Below are 19,965 nucleotides of genomic sequence, written 5' to 3'. Positions count from 1 at the left end.
AAATAGAGAACAATAGGAAGAGTGGAAGCATGCCTAACAGTATTTAGGCCTAAACATTTACAAAATTAGAACAGTCTCATTTTTCAGTTCAGCCACATTATCTTTTCAATATTTTAAAATATTGGTTTCAGATACAAGAAAAAAGAATGATCACTACCATTAGGTGCAGTGTTGCCAATTTATTTATGATCTATTTCATATTTTTATCAACATTATAATCTTCCGTATCATAACCACCTTTTTTGGTTATATTGATAATATTAACAAATAAAAACTGAAGCACTTTTAGCAATTTACTTTTACAGCTTAGTAGGCAATGAATTTTAAACCACACAGGGGATCTGGAAGAAGCAAGATGTTTTCTTTCACATCTCTATCCCTGCAGACAAAGTCTACTTGTACTTCCATGTCAGTACATCCCACTAGTGGACAGGAAGCTAAGGCCTGGTCTACACTACGGGGTTAGGTCAAATTTAGCCGCATTAGGTTGATTTAAAAATGACTGTCCGCACAACCAACCCTGTTCCGTCGACCTAAAGGGCTCTTAAAATCAACAACTTTTGTACTCCTCCCTGGCGAGGGGAGTAGTGCTAAAATCGACTTTGCTGGATCGAATTTGGGGTAGTGCAGACGCAAATCGACTGTATTGGCCTCTGGGAGCTATCCCAGAGTGCTCCATTGTGACTGCTCTGGACAGCACTTTGAACTCCGATGCACTAGCCAGGTACACAGGAAAAGCCCCGGGAACTTTTGAATTTCATTTCCTGTTTGGTCAGCGTGGCGAACTCAGCAGCACGGGTGACCATGCAGTCCCCCCAGAATCGTAGAGCGTAGAATGTTTCTACGCTCCCCTATCATCTCCGTCCATGAGGTTATCTCAGTTTAGAAGGCGAAAAAAACGCACTCGCAATGACATGTTTTCTGAGCTCATGCAGTCCTCTTGCACTGATAGGGCACAGCTTAATGCATGGAGGCATTCAGTGGCAGAGGCCAAGAAAGAATTAAGTGAGCACGAAGAGCGGAGGCAGGACGCAATGCTGAGGCTAATGGGGGAGCTAACTGACATGATGAAGCGTCTGTTGGAGCTGCAGGAAAGCCAACAAGAGCACAGACCCCCGCTACATCCACTGTATAACCGCCTACCCTCCTCCTCATGTTCCATAGCCTCCTCACCCAGACGCTCAAGAACACAGAGGGGAGGGGGGAGGCTCCGGGCACCCAGCCACTCCACTCCAGAGGATGGCCCAAGCAACCGAAGGCTGTCATTCAAACAGTTTGATTTTTAGTGTGGCTACAATAAGCAATGTGACCTTGTCCTTCCCTTCTCCCCCACCCCATCCGGGCTACCTTGTCCGTTATCTTTTTTTTTTTTTTTTTTTTTTATAATTAATAAAGAATGCATGGTTTCAAAACAATAGTTACTTTATTTTGAAGGTGGGAGGATGGTTGGCTTAGAGGGAATTAAAATCAACAAAGGGGGCGGGTTTGCATCAAGAAGAAACACACAACTGTCACACCGAAGCCTGGCCAGTCATGAAACTGGTTTTCAAAGCCTCTTTGATGCGCAGTGCGCCTTGCTGTGCTCTTCTAATCGCCCTGGTGTCTGGCGCGAAACAATTGTCTACAGTTGCTTTCACAGAGGGAGGGACGACTGACAACATGTACCCAAAACCACCCGTGACAATGTTTTTGCCCCATCAGGCATTGGGCGCTTAACCCAGAATTCCAATGGGCGGGATTTGTGGGATAGCTACCCACAGTGCACCGCTCTGTAAGTTGATGCTAGCCATAGTGGTCAGGATGCACTCCGCCGACTTAATGCGCTTAGTGTGGACATACGCAACTGACTGTATAAAATCGATTTCTAAAAATCGACTTCTAAAAATCAACCTAATTTCATAGTGTAGATTACCCTAAGAAACCACCACTCAAGAGCATAAGCCACACTCTACCACAGCCCAGAGGTGCTGATAAAATACTCCCAGAGTGTTTACCACCATCTTCAGCTGGCCAAGAGACCATAATCCTTCCTCTGCACCATGGACTCTGCCAAAGTAATTTTGCCTACATCGCTTCCAGTCTGAATCTACCATTTAAGATACCTCAAAAGCTAGGACTGATGCAAAATGCAGTTGCCTACTAATCATGTGGAAAAGGCTGACATAAGCGTCTCTGGTTCAGTTCAAACTTGCTGATCATCTACAAAGCCTTAAATGGCCTGGGACATTGATGTTTAACACTATTTATCTCCTTATGATCAGTCATGATGGTTCTGATCAGCTAAAATATTTTGTCGTCAGTCCCCAGGTGAACTTCAGAGTGGCAAGTCATTCTTTAATGGAGGGATCTGACAACCAATATCTGTGTCTGTAAATTCCATCTCTGCTGCTTATAAACAGCAATAATAGACTGCAAGGGTTAATGAGAAACTATCTAGTTAATCTTCAGTAATATAAAAAAAAAAACGGTGAAAATCATACTACTTCTGAAACTCTGCAGTTTTAGAGCCACATTTTCTTGCTTTTTAAAATGACAAACTCCTGACCCATTGAAATAAATGGGATTTTTGCCATCGACTTCAATGGAATCAGGATTTCACCCTACATCTTTTTGTCATCCATGCTGCTGTTTCGACACACACAAATGGGGGGAACTGACCATCTAAACAGGACAAACAGTGTAATTCAATATACAGTGTTCAAGTTAAAAAAATAAGCAAATTGAAGAAACAACAATTTCTCCCAAAACTGTTCTAGAGAAACTTAGGTGTTTGTAACAACAGATAGAAGAATTTCAGACAGGTGTGGGTTTCTTTATGTTGATAGCATCCCTTTAAAAGCCTGCCCCCCCTCCGGCTCCCACTACAAGATGAACTCCTTTGATGAATTATTACTCAAATCAATTGTACATTTTATAGAATTATTATTGTGCATAAAGTTATATGTGTACATGCCAAAGCCACAGAAGTCTCTGAAAACATCCGGTACTCCTTTATTCAATCTCTCATCAAAATGTTTGATATCATCCAAAGAATGCTAAATCAGATTCCTAATCTAAAGAAAAATGGGAGCTCACCATAAGAAGTGTTGCCAAGTAAAAAGAGACAGTGGAAAGAAAACCTCTCTCGGATGAGAGCCATAGGAAGAAATAGACTAGACTAATAATAGACTAGGACTCCTATAAATTTCTGAAGTCCCAGATGGGTTCAGGGACTAGTGCAGGCAAACATGTACTCAGGTCCATGCCAATTATTTGCACGCACCCTTGTCCCTTCAGTCCTCTGTCATTAGGCACACACTCCTTCCTGGGAATCTCTCAGCAAAAGTGAGAATGTTCCCTGATTTGGTTTGCTGCTGTCCCATCTTCAGTGTTCCCAGAAGTCATAAGGAAAAGGAACACAGGATCCACAAGTACAGGGGATCAAGGATTGGCTGCTCCTCATGGAGACAGAGTTAAGGTTTTAGGTGCCTTGGAGCCATGGGTGAAAGTAACTTAAAGGACTTACCAATACGCTGGAGTCCTGAGCAGGGAGTGGGGCCTCAAACCAAAAGAGGTGGGGCCTTTAAATCCCCGGGCTCTTTAAATCACCGCCGGAGGCCCATGGTAGCAGTAGCTGTGGTGGCGGCCGGGAGCCCCGGGGCTCGGGCAGCGATTTAAAGGGCCTGAGGCTCCAGCCACTGCCGGGAGCCCCGGGCCCTTTAAATCGCCGGCCTGGGAGAAGCTGCCCCCTGCCAGTACAGTCGGCTGCGTACTGGCTCTTGCCGGTACACCGGACCAGACCGGCTTACTTTCAACCCCTGCTTGGAGCCCCAAGAGAGAAGTTTGAGAACCTGTAGCAACTGGCTCATTGCCATCTAGGGTGACCAGATAGTAAATGTGAAAAATCAGGATGGGGTGGGGGGTAATAGGTGCCTATATAAGAAAAAGCTCCAAATATCGCGATTGTCCCTATAAAATCAGGACATCTGTCACCCTATTGCCATCCCCCCCAAAAAGGGCACTTCAGGATACAGTTCACATGACCAACAAGCCATTTACCACCCACACCCCTATTCCCAGAGTTTGCACCTACTCAAGGCCATGGACTACCGAGTACAATATATGAAACAAAATTCCATTAAAAAAAAATGCATTATTAACTGGAGTGATTTAACATGATTTGTATTTTTGATTTAGTTGGGGATTGGTCCTGCTTTGAGCAGGGAGTTGGACTAGATGACCTCGTGAGGTCCCTTTCAACTCTGATATTCTATGATTCTATGATTATTAACAGCAAACGGAGATGATAAACTCTATATAAAGACCACTTTAAAAAAAAAACTGCATGAACCTGAAATAGTCCATTCTGTTCATTAAAAATGTTGACGGCCCATTAGTTATCTGTATATGAGTTTCAATTCTAAAACGTATTAAACAGTTAATTAAGCAAGAATGAGACCCCTCTCTAACATCTTTTTTCCCAACATTATTTCCCTTCCTGCTAAATGAGTGCTCTGTTTTAAGATTAGTAGACTGTGAGAGTTTATCAAAACTTTAATTAAATAACAGCAGCTCTGGTTTAATTAACTAACATGTATTTTATGACAACAATAAATCATAACTGTTCTCAACCTGAAAAGGCCAGTGTAAAATCCAGTTTCCATTAAAAATGTCAATAAATCCTACAAGTACTACCTCAACATGCTGTGCAGAGGAAAAAGGAAATTCAGTTTTATATACCAAGTAAACTGAGTGGCTTTATATTTTTTAGAGAATTAAGTGGAGAGAGAAAAATTGTGCTCTAATTTTAAGATTTGCAATTAACATCAAATAGAATTCTCAGGGTATAAGTTCTATTTAGCATCTTGTTACACAGCTTTTCCTAAAGTGTGGGACACATACTTGGAGTTTAAATAGGGCCCATGACTCAGTTCATTGGTACATGAATTACAACGTAAGTGTTCTGCACAGCTCTGCTAACTATTTAATGTTATGGCCAGTTTGATATCTTTTGCAAATAGTAAGTTCAGAGGAGAGCCATGAGAATGATTAAAGGATTAGAAAACATGTTTTATAGATAGATCCTTGATAGACTCAACGACCTCAATTTAGCTTATCAAAGAGAAGGTAAAGGAGCAACTTGATTACAGACTATAAGTACCTACATGGGGAACAAATATTTGATAGTCAGCTCTTCAATCTAGCAGAGAAAGGTATAACAGGATCCAATGATTGGAAGTTGAAGTTAGACAAATTTACACTAGAAATAAGGCATGAGTTTTTAAAACCGTGAGGGTAATTAACCATAGGAACAATTTACCAAGGGTTGTGGTGGATTCCACTGACAATTTTAAAAATCAGAATTGGATGTTTTTTCCTTTAAAAAAAAAAAATGTGCTGTAGGGATTTTTTGGGAGAAATTCTGTGGCCTGTGTTATACAAGAGGTCAGATTAGATTATCTCAATGGTCCCTTCTGGCCTGGGAATCTATGAATTAGTGGAATATCGTGTTCCATTCAGGTGTCCACACTTCAAAAAATGTGTGGACAAATTGGAAGAAAGTTCAGAAGAAGAGAGACACAAGAATGATCAGAGGTCTAGAAAACCTGGTTTAAAGTGAAAAACTAAAGAAGTTTAATGTATTTAGTTTACTGAAGATAAGGTTCACAAGTGACCTGATTAGAGTCTACAAGTACATACATGGGAAAGAGCTATATGACAGCAGATGGCTCTTTAATATAGCACAAAAAGGTAAAAAGGAAAGAGATTCAATGATTCAAAAAATAAACCTAGTCAAATTCATATTATGAAAAGCTGCAAATTTTAACAGGGTAATTAACTATTAGAACAATGTAACTAGGATATAGTGGATTCTCCAGCCTTTGTGGTCTTTAAATCAAGACTAGATGTCTTTCTAAAAAACATGCTGTAGCTCAAAGAAGTTATGGGCTTCAGGTGATGGATGATGTTCTTTTGTGCGTGCTTTGCAGAAGGTTAGACCAGAAAATAAATTGTGCCTCATGAACTTAAAAAAAAAAAAAAAAAAAAAAAAATGCTATGAATCAGATCAGAAGATAGGGCAGCACTGGAACCAAAAAGCCTGAGAAACTCAGCAATGTTTCCAATCTAGGAAGCAATTTTTATATGTACCTACAACAAGTCTGGTAAATGGAAACTTACAACACCAGAGTCCATTGTATTTCTGATTGTGGTCCAATGAAGAACTTTTCTAAAAAGTTTCAGGATAAGACACAATAACAATTTATAGCAGAATTCACAACCTGTAATTCGTAAGTGCTTGCTAACTGTTTCATTAAAAACGTATCTTTCCTTAAGTGCACCTATTAATCAATTTCTGGAATGAGCAACATTATTTCAAAAATTGAAAAGAATTCAAAAGAAAAAACCTACACCATATTTATTACTAATGTTCCCATCTGTTCCCCTATAAATCCTACTTTTTCCCAAAAGAAAACAATTACTATTTGGACTAATATAACTCATTTTCATAACACGAAAACATAAGAAGTATTAAATAATAATAGAAAATACTACATACCCCTGAGGTGACAGTTTATCCAACCACCCTGCTTTAACCTTCTTTACTGATGATCCATAAAAACAGGCATAGGGTGTTATTGAATCGTTCGGGGTGATAATTTGTTTATCACCAAATGGCAGAAAATAAATTGATTCTTTAACAGACTGTTCCAGATTTCTGCTTCGGTTCTTAGTAGGGAATGAAGAATACTTTTTGGCTTTATGGTTTTTTGTTCTTAAATACGGAGAACATTCTTCCACAGTAGTATATTCAGATTCACTAGCAAGTTGTTCTGGTAACATAAATGTATCCTCTTGAGAGATCAATTCATTTTTCACATGGTCCTCAGATGATGCTTTCCCTTTCTGGATATTAAATACACTAGAAGAAACCAACAGAATTTTACTCTTGGTTTATTAAATAAGTACATTGCATAAATAAACAAAACTAATAATAATAATTATTGTAAACAGTCATTCTAAATTGCTATGAGGTTACAGACCTTACACTGAAACAAACCACATTTACTTTAATAGTGACCAAGAGTGAATCCTACCATGCCCAATCACTGTGTTTAGCAGTAACACAATATTTATTGGTTCATTAGGAGGTCGGAATGACTTCCTGAGGTCTCTTCCAACTCTAATCTTCTATGATTCTATGCATTTTGCAGAACTTCAAAGGGAATTCATTGTCCTCAGCATACTGGACCCCATTCATGTCTTTAGGGCTGTGGCCTGGCCTGTTTCCAAGTGAGATCAAGTCAACCCTTTAAAATCTTCAATGGGCAAATTGGCATCAGTTGACAGCTCCCATATGTTGTAGATTGGGGCTGGAGTGTGAGGTAAGTATCACAGCCCCACCCCAAAAGTAAGTACTGGCGTTGGTGGGGGGAAGGGAAGATGAAGGTAGCATGCAGGCAACGGCCTCCTAGAAGGTATCTAAGATAAAGTTCACAATTTCCCTGCTTTCATGGGAGGGACCGCCAGCAGAACAAGGTGATTCAAACTACATCAACTTAAGTCTGAACAAAGTTCAGGAACCAGGGGGAAGATGTTCCCAGATTGTCATAGACTACAAACTCAGACTGATTTTGGGGAGGGGTCAGATCTCCATAAACATATTATGCCATCCTGATTGTGATCCCAGGGATGCAAGTCAACCATTTTACTATATTTCAATAAAGACGTTGATGACAGGTGTAAGAATAGGTTTAAACTTGTCCTTAATTCATAAGTAATACCGTGATTTATCATGAAGACAATGCTCTTCAGTCACTTCCTCATCTTCAATTTTTTCTTCAAAAGCCAAGAATTCATTTCCACAGATTTCCTGGAAAAAAGAAATCAATTATAGAGACATGCATTTGGTTTGGATTGCTACATGACCTCAATGTTTTTGCAAATATAAAATCAGGAACACGACACCCACAGTAGTAAAGGTGCCACTCTGACATTTAAGCACTTCTTCTTTGCATACGATATAAGGACAGGTGATCTCAAATGCTTCCAAATAAGGACCAAATTATTTAAAGGTAAGTATTTCACAAATTTTCACTTTTCCCTATTTAAAAAACAAACTTCCAAAAGTTGATCTGACAACTTTATTACATTACTACATTAACATTCAGTTTTCTTGTGTTTCCCACACCCTTTGGAACACAAAAAACCAAACCCCACAATATGCTCCTGTTTTATGATGGAAGCATATAAATAAACCCATTTAAGCTTTGAAGTGCACTTATATCCAGCTAAATGGCGATGGAAAGGAAGGGTTTAGTTTCCAGCATTATTGTTGCTGGGGGGGGGAGGGAGGCAGTTGGAGAAGCTGTACATCAAACTTACATTTGAAGGTTGTATCTCAGCAACAGAAAGAGACAGGACAACCATAAACTGAGCATGTGCGGAGTGCACCAGCATACATATATATAACTGACTCCTCAGATTGGATGCCTTTTAAAAGTAGCTTCTAAAACAAGATTGTTTGACTTGTACTATAGTTTAATCAATACATAAAACCATTTCTTGCTCAGGCAGCTCCTCAGACCTCTCCACTCCAATCAGCTGCCTTCCCCCCCTGGTTTAACTCAGGCAGGTTTCCAGCCAATCTTCAGTGCAGATAACCACATGAATTCCCAGCTCCCTCATGTTGACTCATCTCTCAGCTATAACACCTTAGTGACTGATTAATGGTTTCCCCAGACATTGCCCATATAAACTGCAGCCTATTCTTCCCAGCTGCTCCCTTGACATCTTTCCTGTCCCAGTGGTGTAACATCTAACACCCAGCCACTTAGAATATACAATGATCAGGCTTTACCTAACTAGTCCAGAATACTAGTCTGCTACGTGTGTGTGTGTGTATATATGAGTTACACAGACTTTGATAATTAAACTTTTCTTAAGAACTACATAGTATTTTCTTATGCATACCTAGGATATTTGGAATATCTAGTGTTTTCTGATTTTTTCAGTAAATTTTAGTACCTTTCTTTTCCCACCACCACAAACCATATTCTGATGCAGTTGAACATTAGTAGTATGTGTTACCTTTAACAACTTGGAAATTTTGATTACCCACACTAAGAGAATACCAGCGTATTTTTGGTCTGTAGAAAGACTCAACATTATTCATGTTTATATTGTAAACAGTTGTGTTTAATGAGATCTGAGTTTGTAAAGAAATAGCAATTCCATTCTATTAGGCAGATAATCCAATGTACATGGCCTGTTTAATGGTAGAATAATTTTACATGTAGTGCCTTTATAAAAAGGAGATTGTTGATAACCATCCTAGGTGTGTTTTTGTATTCTATTTTGTAACTATTCTAACCAGGGTAAGTAGCATTACCGATAAGTTTCAACACTCCCAATACTGCAAAGGCATAACTTAGACTAGAAATCTTTTTCCATCTCCTAAATACAAGTATAGAAGATGCATTTTGTTCATTTTTAAAAGTATTTTCAACCTCAAGCACAAAATTAAATAATCAGTGTTAGCAAGACATTCTGCACATAAGGAGGGATGGGGGGGAGCAAGAAGCTTAAAAAGTCATTTGTGTGACTTCTTTCCCTTCCTAGTTGGGGCAAATAGCACATGACTTTATCTTTAGTTCATGTAAATATAGAAATAGTTATATACTTGCAGAGGTATTAACCATAAGGCATTTTCTCCAGACTTTGAATCATGTGACCTTTTTCTGCATCCTGTCCAATTTTTCAACATCCTTTTTAAAATGTTGACACCAGAACTGTCCACATAATTCCAGTATCAGTCTCCCCAGGGCCATACGCAGAGGTAAAATAATTACCTTGTTCCTACTCCTTATCTATACATCCAAAGGTCAAATTAGCCCTTTGTGCCGCAGCACCACATTGGAAGCTCATGTTTCGTTGCTTGTCCACTATGCACCCTAAATCCTTCTCAAAGTTACTACTTTCCAAGACACAGTACCCATTCTGTAGGCGTGGTCTACATTCCTTGTTCTTAGATATATAACTTTACATTTGGTTGTACTAAGGCAGATCTTGTTTGAATTGGCCCAGTTTACCAAGAGATCCACATTGCCCTTTGTAGGACAGTGTTCTTCATTGCAAGGCCCGTGAGCCAGTGGCGGCTCCCATCGACCCTAAGTGCGGCTTGCTAAGTTCCCTCTAAGCTGAACAGCCGTGCAGCAGGCTACAAATAGCCACACAGCAGCTCTAAAGAGCCACACAGCACGGACCTGGAGAGGAGAGAGGTAGGGGGTGGGTGGGAACTGGGGAGGGGAGCAAGTTGGGGCTTGCAGGGCTGGTGTGGGCCTCTCCTCTGACCCCAGAGCTCCCTGCTGCTGGACGGGAGAGGCGGTCCTCTTTACCCGGAGCTCCTGTGCTGCCTGCCGGCAGGTGGGAGAAAGGGCCCTTCCCCCGGAGCTCCGTGCTGCCTGCCAGCAGGGGGGAGAAAGGGCCCCTTCCCCCGGAGCTCCGTGCTGCCTGCCGGCAAGGGGGAGAGAGGGCCCCTTCCCCCGGAGCTCCGTGCTGCCTGCCGGCAAGGGGGAGAGAGGGCCCCTTCCCCCGGAGCTCCGTGCTGCCTGCCGGCAGGGGGGAAAGAGTGCTGGGGGGAGTCCTCTGGCTCCAGCCCCGGGGCAGCCTGCCTGCACCCCAAACTCCTCATCCACAGCCCCACCACAGAGTCCACATCCCCAGCCAGAGCCCTCCTCCCAACATCCCAACCCTCTGTCACAGCCCTGAGCCCCCTCCCACACTCCAAACCCCTCATCCTCAGCTCCACCCACAGGGGTGAAAAGAAAACAGAGGAACAAATTGACCAACCAACATTTGGACTGCCTTACTAGGATTGCAATGACAGATTACAAATACTCCGTGAACAAAGTCAAGGAGGAACAGGCACACTTTTGCTCATCCAGTTTTTAAAGTAAGGTTTGCATTATTCTGCTCTTAAAAAGTTTACCTGCATAGGTACCTTTTTAATTCCATATATTTTCCTGGTTATTTTATAAAAGGAGTATCGTTTTATTGTACAAGTAGACTTTGTTTTCGTTACATGAGTGGCTCTGTAACATTACATCATTAAGGACTAGTAAGCAATGTGTTAATTTAGTAGTTGATGTGGCTCTCACACTGAAGGTTTTTTGCCAAAGTGGCCCCCCTTCAAAAATAGTGAAGGGCACTGATGTAGGATGTCATCATCATTATTTACCACTCCGCCAATCTTTGCCTCACCTGCAAATTTTATCAGCAGTGATTTTATATTTCTAGATCATTGTTGAAAATGTTGAACAGCATTGGCGCCTAGTCTAAATCCTGCAGAACCCCACCTGAAATAACTCCATTCAATGAGGATTCCCCATTGACAACAACATTTGACTCCCCTATGAGAAGACACAGATGAATAAGACTGGACATGACAGACATATAAGGAAAAATTAATTAAGAAAAGGGAATTCAGATGCTACTATTTACCCTTTTGCATATTACAAGAACAGATAGGGAAAAATCAAAAAAGCAACAAGTTTTAATACTGATACAAGGAAATATTTTTATATGACACAATTGATCAGTGGACCTCATTCCCACAATATATTACTGAAGACAAGAGCATCCAAAGAAGGATTAGACATTTGATAATGAGAATACCTATAGTTACATTAGATACTAGGACAGCTTCACACTTGAATGTGTACGCCAACTGGTTGGGATGAGTTAGAAACTTCTATTGGGGCAGGTTATTCTATAAACGTCTGTTGCCAGATTTCTTGCATCTTCCTCTAAAGCATCTGGTACTAGCAACAGAGAATAAATTAGATGAACCACCAGCCTGATCTGGTATGGCTTTCCTTATATACTTCATGCAAGGCCTACTACTGCTGAAAGAAAGTGCATCTCACTCTTCACTATATCAAAGTTACTAGTCCATGAAATATTTGGAGTACAAGTAATTCATGAAGTAGTGTGTGCGCACACATTCATACAGTAGGAAGGATGGGCAACAAATAATGTACTGCACTACAGTATTTACACCAAGACCTTTCAATTTACCTTGGCATCTGCAGGGCTGTTGAAAAGAAAAGTTTCCCCATAAGGAGAGATGACAGATGGCTTTTCCTCACTGGAGGTTTCTTTAAAGAAAAAAAGAAAGTTATATCAATAAGAAAATAGTACTGTACTTCAAATCTGTATGGGATAGTGCTGTATCTTCAATATGTTTTCTGTTTACACTGCAGCAAATAAAAAGCAAAATTTACTCTTGAATGGATTGGTCCTACGTGCAAATTTGTACTGATCTGTTTTTTAAGTCGATTTAGTTGTTTCAGTGCAAGTCTGTCTGTGGACACTCACGCCTATTCATAATAAAAATGGCTAAAGTAAACGTAGCTAAGATTAGTTTGTTACTAACTTTAGCCCAGTCAACTTTAGTCATTTTATTCTGAAGAAGGGGAGAGAGAGTTTCCATACACTGACTCACACTGAACAATTAAGTCGGCTTTAAAACACACCTTTTGTTATTTCAGAGCAGGTCTCTGTGTTGACCTGCTTTATGTTGCATTCTGGACTAACGTATCTGAAAATTAGGGTGAAGGCAATGTTCAATTTGTTGCACTACGCTCTACAGTCTCTTCTCACCCAAGCCCCACTATTGGATAGGGGGGTTTCTTGGGAAAAAAACGGTTAGAAGATTTTAAGCATCTTAAAACTGAAAAGATTTTTAGGAGTATACTTAACAATTTCTACTTGTGCTACATTTAAAAAACAAAACAAAAAAATATACAAAAGTTTGCGTGTTCTACCCACAATGTATAATAGTTTATTCTTTACAGAAAAAGAGAATGAAGATGCTGCATTTCAATAGAAGTTCTATCCTACAGACTATCCGTTAATTGTTCTAAAGAATGAGAACATTTTTCCTGTCCCCTGTTGAAATCCAGCATCTTAATTCTTTTTCTCCAAGTTATTTCTGTCTTTATCATCTTCCTCTGACTTATTCTACTGTCTCACTATCAATGACATTTGGACATATTAGTTTTAAAGTATCTATCAAACTAACTTTGGACTCTTTAGTTTTCAATCAGTAGCCCTTTTTTTCTGCTCCCTCATTTTCTGGCAAAGGCAAATTTCAGCACAATGTTTAGGTTCCAGTTCAGTGTGATCTATTTGCTTGACATGAATACGTCTGAACTTGCACAGGAATTGTTTTCAGTGAGTTAAATTAACTTGTTTATAAGTGACCGAGCAACATTGCTAACCTGTTCCTGTGTAACTGTATAACACTAGAAATTCTTCTTGTTCTTATTTCCTCACAATCCTATAGAACTTAATTAAATGATATTAGGTTATTTGGGTTAGACGTGAACCCTTTGCATACATTTTTCATCTAAGATAATTTCTGCTTACAAATAACCACTTGACTGTTTAGTATAAAATACATTGAAATCCAAGGATTAGGCAAGTAAAAGTGGATGGAGGAGGAAGGAAAAAAAAAAAAAAAAAAAAAAGACTTCCTAACTTCCCTTTATTTAAAAACTGATAATAGTTTATAAACAAGGACATAAAACTCAGGCTGTCAAGCAATTAAAAAAATTAATCGCACTGTTAAACAATAATAGAATACCAATTATTTAAATATTTTTGAATGTTTTCTACATTTTCAAATATATTGATTTCAATTACAACACAGAATACAAAGTGTACAGTGCTTACTTTATATTTATTTTTGATTACAAATATTTGCACTGTAAAAAACAAAATAAATAGTATATTTCAATTCACCTAATACAAGTACTGTAATGCAATCTCTTTATAATGAAAGTTGAACTTACAAATGTAGAATTATGTACAAAAAATAACTGCATTCAAAAATAAAAATGTAAAACTTTAGAAGCTACAAGTCAACTCAGTCCTACTTCAGCCAATTGCTCAGACAAACAAGTCTGGTTACAATTTACAGGAGATAATACTGCCCACGTCTTGTTTACAATGTCACCTGAAAGTGAGAACAGGCGATCACATGGCACTATTGTAGCCGGCATCGCAAGATATTTATGTTTCAGATGCGCTGAAGACAGGGGTGAAAGTAACATTCCAAACTTACCTGTATGGGGGCCGGCTCTGGCCCCCGGAAGGGGTGGGGCCTCAGGCAGAAGGGACAGGGCTGGGGGTCAGCGTCCCCCAGTCAGCCCATCCGCACTGCCTGGCCTGTGCCACCCAGAGCTCCAGCAGCGATTTAAAGGCCCGGGCCCTGGCCGCTACTGTGGTAGCAGCAGCCGGAGCCCTGGGCCCTTTTAAATTGCAGCACCAGGGCAGCTGCTCCTTTTGTCCCTCCCTCTCAGTGGCGGCCCAGGCAGGGGGGCAAAAGGGGCGATGACATTAAAGCACTGCCGCGGACGTGCTTTAAGCAGGCTCCTTTGCCGCGGCCGCGTTTTAACATCAGCTGAGTACAGGCCGGTACCAGCGGCCACTTTTTATCAGTACAACGTACCGGCCTGTACCAGCTTACTTTCACCCCTGGCTGAAGATTCATATGTCCCTTCATGCTTCAACCACCATTCCAGAAGACATGCGTCCATGCTGATGACAGGTTCTGCTCGATAACAATCGAAAGCAGTGCAGACCGACGCATGTTCATTTTCATCATCTGAGTCGGATGCCACCAGCAGAAGGTTGATTTTCTTTTTTGGTGGTTCGGGTTCTGTAGTTTCCGCATCGGAGTGTTGCTCTTTTAAGACATCTGAAAGCATTCTCGTCCCTCTCAGATTTTTGAAGGCACTTCAGATTCTTAAACGTTGGGTTGAGTGCCCTATCTATCCTTAGAAATCTCACATTGGTACCTTCTTTGCATTTTGTCAAATCTGCAGTGGAAGTGTTCTTAAAACAAACATGTGCTGGGTCATCATCCGAGACGGCTATAACATGAAATACATGGCAGAATCCAGGTAAAACAGAAGGGGAGACATACAATTCTCCCACAAGGAGTTCAGTCACAAATTTTATTAACGCATTATTTTTTTAACAAGCATCATCGGCATGGAAGCATGTCCTCTGGAATGGTGGCCAAAGCATGAAGGGGCATATGAATGTTTAGCATATCTGGCACGTAAATACCTTGCAATGCCTGCTACTAAAGTGCCATACGAACGCCTGTTCTCACTTTCAGGTGATATTGTAAATAAAAAGTAGCCAGCATTATCTCCCGTAAATGTAAACAAACTTGTCTGTCTTGCGATTGGCTGAATATGAAGTAGGACTGAGTGGACTTGTAGGCTCTAAAGTTTTACATTGTTTTCTTTTTGAGTGTAGTTATGTAACAACAACAAAAAATCTACATTTGTAAGTTACACTTTCACGAAAAAGAGACTACACTGCAGTACATGTATGAGGTGAATTGAAAAATACTATTTCCTTTATCATTTTTACAGTGCAAATATTTGTAATAAAAATAATAATATAAAGTGAGCATTGTACACTTTGTAGTCTGTATTGTAATAGAAATCAATATATTTGAAAATGTAGAAAAACATCCAAAAATATTTAATAAATTTCAATTGGTATTCTGTTGTTTAACAGTATGATTAATCACAATTCATTTTTTTAATCGCAGTTAACTCATGCGATTAACTCAAAAAAATTATCTATAATTAATCGACAGCCCTACATAAAACATATGGTACCATATAGATACGGTTACTTGCTTGGCATTATATTTATCTTTCCTTTCCAGCTTACCAGATTTTCCTATAATAATTCAATATCAATTTCTGGTAAGTTATTTAAATGAGATCTGTTCTCTCAATTTAAAATATAAATATAACAGCATTCAACTCACTTTTCTGTGAAGTTGGGCTCCCAGTACAAGAAGTTGGGCTCCCAGAAATATTTAAAACATCCACATTTCTTCTTTCCAGCAGAGAACTTGAAACAAACAAAGAAGTTGAGTAATGTTTGTCAGAAAGTGTACATAACTTTCATGTAGCAACATAACATGCAGGTTAAAACAACTACTTAAAACATGCCAGCCACTTGTGTGTTCTTAATTCTAATTCTAAGTCGGGGGGGGTGGGGCGGGGTGAGGAGAATAACCAGAACAATATAAAAATTAAAGAACAACTCAGACTCCCTCTCTGGATATATCATACTGAATATTTTATTGAGCCTAGCATAAGCCTTACTTTTTTCAATTTGGCCTTATTACATTATCCAGTTAGAATTCTGTACTTTTTTCAAATATTGACTATTTAAGTAATAGTGTATTAGGGCCCTCATCCTGTACCATTACAGTCTATGGAAGCTTTGTCATGGACTTCAATGAGCACAGGATCAAGCCCGAGAAGAGAGTGGCATCTCCAGCCAGGTATTTTTCAGAGAAAGACTAACAACTTAGCCTTGAATAAAAATCAAATGGGCATTGCATGATACAGAGGAAGTAGGATCCCATGCTCTGAGCTGCTGAAAGGATTTTGCTCAATGTCCTGAGTTCAAAAGGTAATTTTCTTTTCCAGGAAGTTTTGCATTTGAAGACAGAGTTATAAATTAAACTATTTTGCAATCAAAAGATAGCAATAGCTATCAGTAACCACTGTAATATAATGCTCGTGACTGCCATTTCAGGTTTCCTAGATGGCAAACAAGATTATAGTTTCATATGCATTCTACATTATTGTATGCAGTAATATTTACTACTGTGCTGTCCTATGAATACTTGAATGCAGATTTTTAGATGTGAGTATATAGTCATCTTTGTACTGCTAAAGTCATGCATTTTCAATATTACTGAATTCTCTGTATGAATGCCATTAATCCTCATTATAATTTGCATGACACTATGATTTTGAATTTGCTAAGGGGCAGCTTCTGAAAAATCCTGCATTAGAAAACCATGGTTGTTCTTTCATATTGGTGAAGACAGGAAACTCTCCATCAGCATTGCAATCTCTACCACTAATTTGCTCTGTGACCTTGTAAAAATCAGTGTCTCTATCCTTTTATTTCCTCATCTGTAAAAATGATAATATGGATCCTTACTTAGCCTTTTTAAAGTGCTCTCAGAGCGCTACACAAAATTTAAGCATTACACTAACAATTCTCAGACCAGCATCTTTCATCCCAAAGCCATAAAGATCAATATTTTTACCAAGTATGCCAAAACAGGAAATTCCTGGTTTACAGCTCTCCACCACATTTATCAAAGTCCTACTAGTCATGCTGTCTACATTCATAACTTCCACAATGTTGCTTCATCAAGAAGTCAAAGTTCAATTATTTCCTCTTACAGGCCAACTGCTGACTGTGACACAGACGATATGTGTATCAAATTTTGAACTCTATTTTGTATTGTGTGTCGAACACATGTCTAAACTTGCCTAAGGTAAGACTATTGAATTCCATTCCATACTACAGCCTAACCCAGGAATAGTGCTTGACACCTCATTGAAGGACTACCATCAAGAAGGCAATCTGAAACTATGGACTTTGACTGACACACCTACTGGTCCACCTCCATGGAACAAAGGGTTTCTATGCAGCTGGTGCCAGCATGACAAGGGGAGGCGGCTAAAACATTTCAGGAGGAACAAATGGCAAGCAAACAGACTATAAGAGTAACATGATGCTTTAAGCTGGGGGCCAACCATCACCCCATGTAAACATGATGCCTAGGAGAGAGAACATAAGAGGGACTCTGTACAGCCTGGAATGCTGACAAATCTTGGACTCGCAGAAGGAATGAGATCAGGCATGGGGAAGGGACATCTCAGGACTTTTGTTATTTTTAAAAGAGCTGCAACTCTCAAATCCTTTTAAGAGTAAAATTACTGTGGTTAAGAAATTCCTTTGCTAAGCCTAAATTCCTTCCTTTCCTGCCACATTGTCCCCGAAAAGTTTAAACTAGAAGCCCAGAGCACGCACAGATACAGCGGAGTTCTTGGGCACTCAGAAAGTCTGAGGCACTGGTTTAACTTCTACCTATTGGGCTTCAGGAAGTGGGCGGGCATAAGCCCGCCCACTGCTAAAGGGTCCCCCCACAGCCTAAGGGGAGGATACAGAGGGCCTGAAACTCAAATGATTACGGGGGACAACTAATGTAAAAACAGGGACAGGAGTGCGGTCAAAGGGTCAAAAGAAGGGAACCCGACGGGGACACCGAGCAGAGAACCCCGGACAGCACCCACTGCTCCTCAAAGGTGTCAAGGGAGCCAGTGGACACCGGCCAGAGGAACTCTGCCCGGATACGTGAATGGACAGAGGACCGGAAACAGGCCCCACAGTCACAGGAGCCTCCATCGGCCAACCCCCTCTCCCTGGTTTTATAAATGGCCAGCTTAGCCTGGGCTAAGAGGAAGTTGACCAGGAGGTCCCGTGACTTAGTGGGGCCATGGATAGGGAGTGCGTAAATGAGAAGGTGAGGGGAAAAGTGCAACCAAAAAAGCAACATAATATTGGTGAGGAGCCGGTGTAGGGGCCGCAACCTGGCGCACTCCAAGTAAACGTAAGCCAGAGTCTCCCTCACGCCGCAGAAAGGACAGGTGGCTGGGACAGGGGTAAACCGCGCCAAGTACACGCCCGTGCTCACGGCCCCATGAAGGAGCCGCCAGCTGATATCCCCAGCGGGCCTCGGGACAAGGGTGGACTATACCTGGCCCCCCGGGGCTTCTCACCCTCAACAGGTGGTAGGAGGTCCCGCCACTTTGTAACTTCTAGGGCGGCAGTCTCATGTTGCAAACAAGGGGGTTTGAGCCTGCAGTCTGCCTGACAGGCTCAGAGCTAGGAACAGTGACTAGGACTCTGCCTAGCAACTATAGAAGCATATGGAAACCTGTAATTGCAAGAGATTGGAGTTGCCATACAGTGGAATACTGGAGCAGGATGTAACACGATCATCCACCTTTGAGACACTAATGTGTCAAAATGATAGTCTATCCCAAATTCTTATATCCTTTAAAATTTTCAAAATAAGACCTTAGAGATTTTCATGTTGAAAAGGCAGCTCCATCATGCAGAAGTGTCAAAACATTCACCTGCAGTCACAAGATCCAATGAGACTTGGCATGTCTTGGAAATGACTAGTAATTTTGTCGTTAATTTACTCTGCTAAAAAACACTGCATTATAGTTCTTTACAGACTCTTCCTTTTTAGGGGAGATAACCTTATGTTGAAATTAGTTCATTCTGTCATAAAGCTTTATCTAGTATATCAAGTCATTTTCAATATATTGATCTCAGTTCCTCGTCCTCAGGTGATTTATAATGAATAAATCATGCCTGACTAACCTAACTGCCTTCTATAATGAAATAACTGGCTCTGTGGATGAGGAGAAAGCAGTGGACGTGTTATTCCTTGACTTTAGCAAAGCTTTTGATATGGTCTCCCAGAGTATTCTTGCCAGCAAGTTAAAGAAGTATGGGCTGGATGAATGGACTTTAAGGTAGATAGAAAGCTGGCTAGATCGTTGGGCTCAAACGGTAGTGATCAATGGCTCCATGTTTAGTTGGCAGCCAGTATCAAGCGGAGTGCTCCAAGGGTCGGTCCTGTTTTGTTCAATATCTTCATTAATGATCTGGAGGATGGCGTGGACTGTGCCCTCAGCAAGTCTGCAGATGACACTAAACTGGGAGGAGTGGTAGATACGCTGGAGGGTAGGGATAGGATACAGAGGTACCTAGACAAATTAGAGGATTGGGCCAAAAGAAACCTGATGAGGTTCAACAAGGACAAGTGCAGAGTCCTGCACTTAGGAAGGAAGAATCCCATGTACTGCTACAGACTAGGGACCGAATGACTAGGCAGCAGGTCTGCAGAAAAGGACCTAGGGATTACAGTGGACGAGAAGCTGGATATGAGTCAACAGTTTGCCCTTGTTGCCAAGAAGGTTAACAGCATTTTGGGCTGTATAAGTCGCAGGGGTGGCTCCAGGCACCAGCGCAGGAAGCGCGTGCCTGGGGCGGCAAGCCACGGGG

General features: G+C 40.7%; 1 protein-coding gene across 1 annotated transcript in view; it reads right to left on the bottom strand.

Moving 5' to 3' along the window:
- The window catches only part of ARAP2 (ArfGAP with RhoGAP domain, ankyrin repeat and PH domain 2), a 195,639-nt gene that overhangs the window by 158,411 nt on the left and 17,263 nt on the right, over positions 1-19,965 (bottom strand). The window contains exons 2-5 of the mRNA XM_026648167.1: positions 15,839-15,924; positions 12,058-12,137; positions 7,764-7,852; positions 6,539-6,901 (exon numbers count right to left, since the gene is read on the bottom strand). Of these exons, the coding sequence (XP_026503952.1) occupies positions 6,539-6,901; positions 7,764-7,852; positions 12,058-12,137; positions 15,839-15,924 (618 nt within the window). The remainder of the gene's footprint in view (positions 1-6,538; positions 6,902-7,763; positions 7,853-12,057; positions 12,138-15,838; positions 15,925-19,965) is intronic.

This window comes from Terrapene carolina, unplaced genomic scaffold (genome assembly GCF_002925995.2).
Source record: "Terrapene carolina triunguis isolate 2854851 unplaced genomic scaffold, T_m_triunguis-2.0 Scaffold66, whole genome shotgun sequence".
Lineage (NCBI taxonomy): Eukaryota > Metazoa > Chordata > Testudines > Emydidae > Terrapene > Terrapene triunguis.
This window is presented reverse-complemented; position numbering and strand designations above follow the sequence as displayed.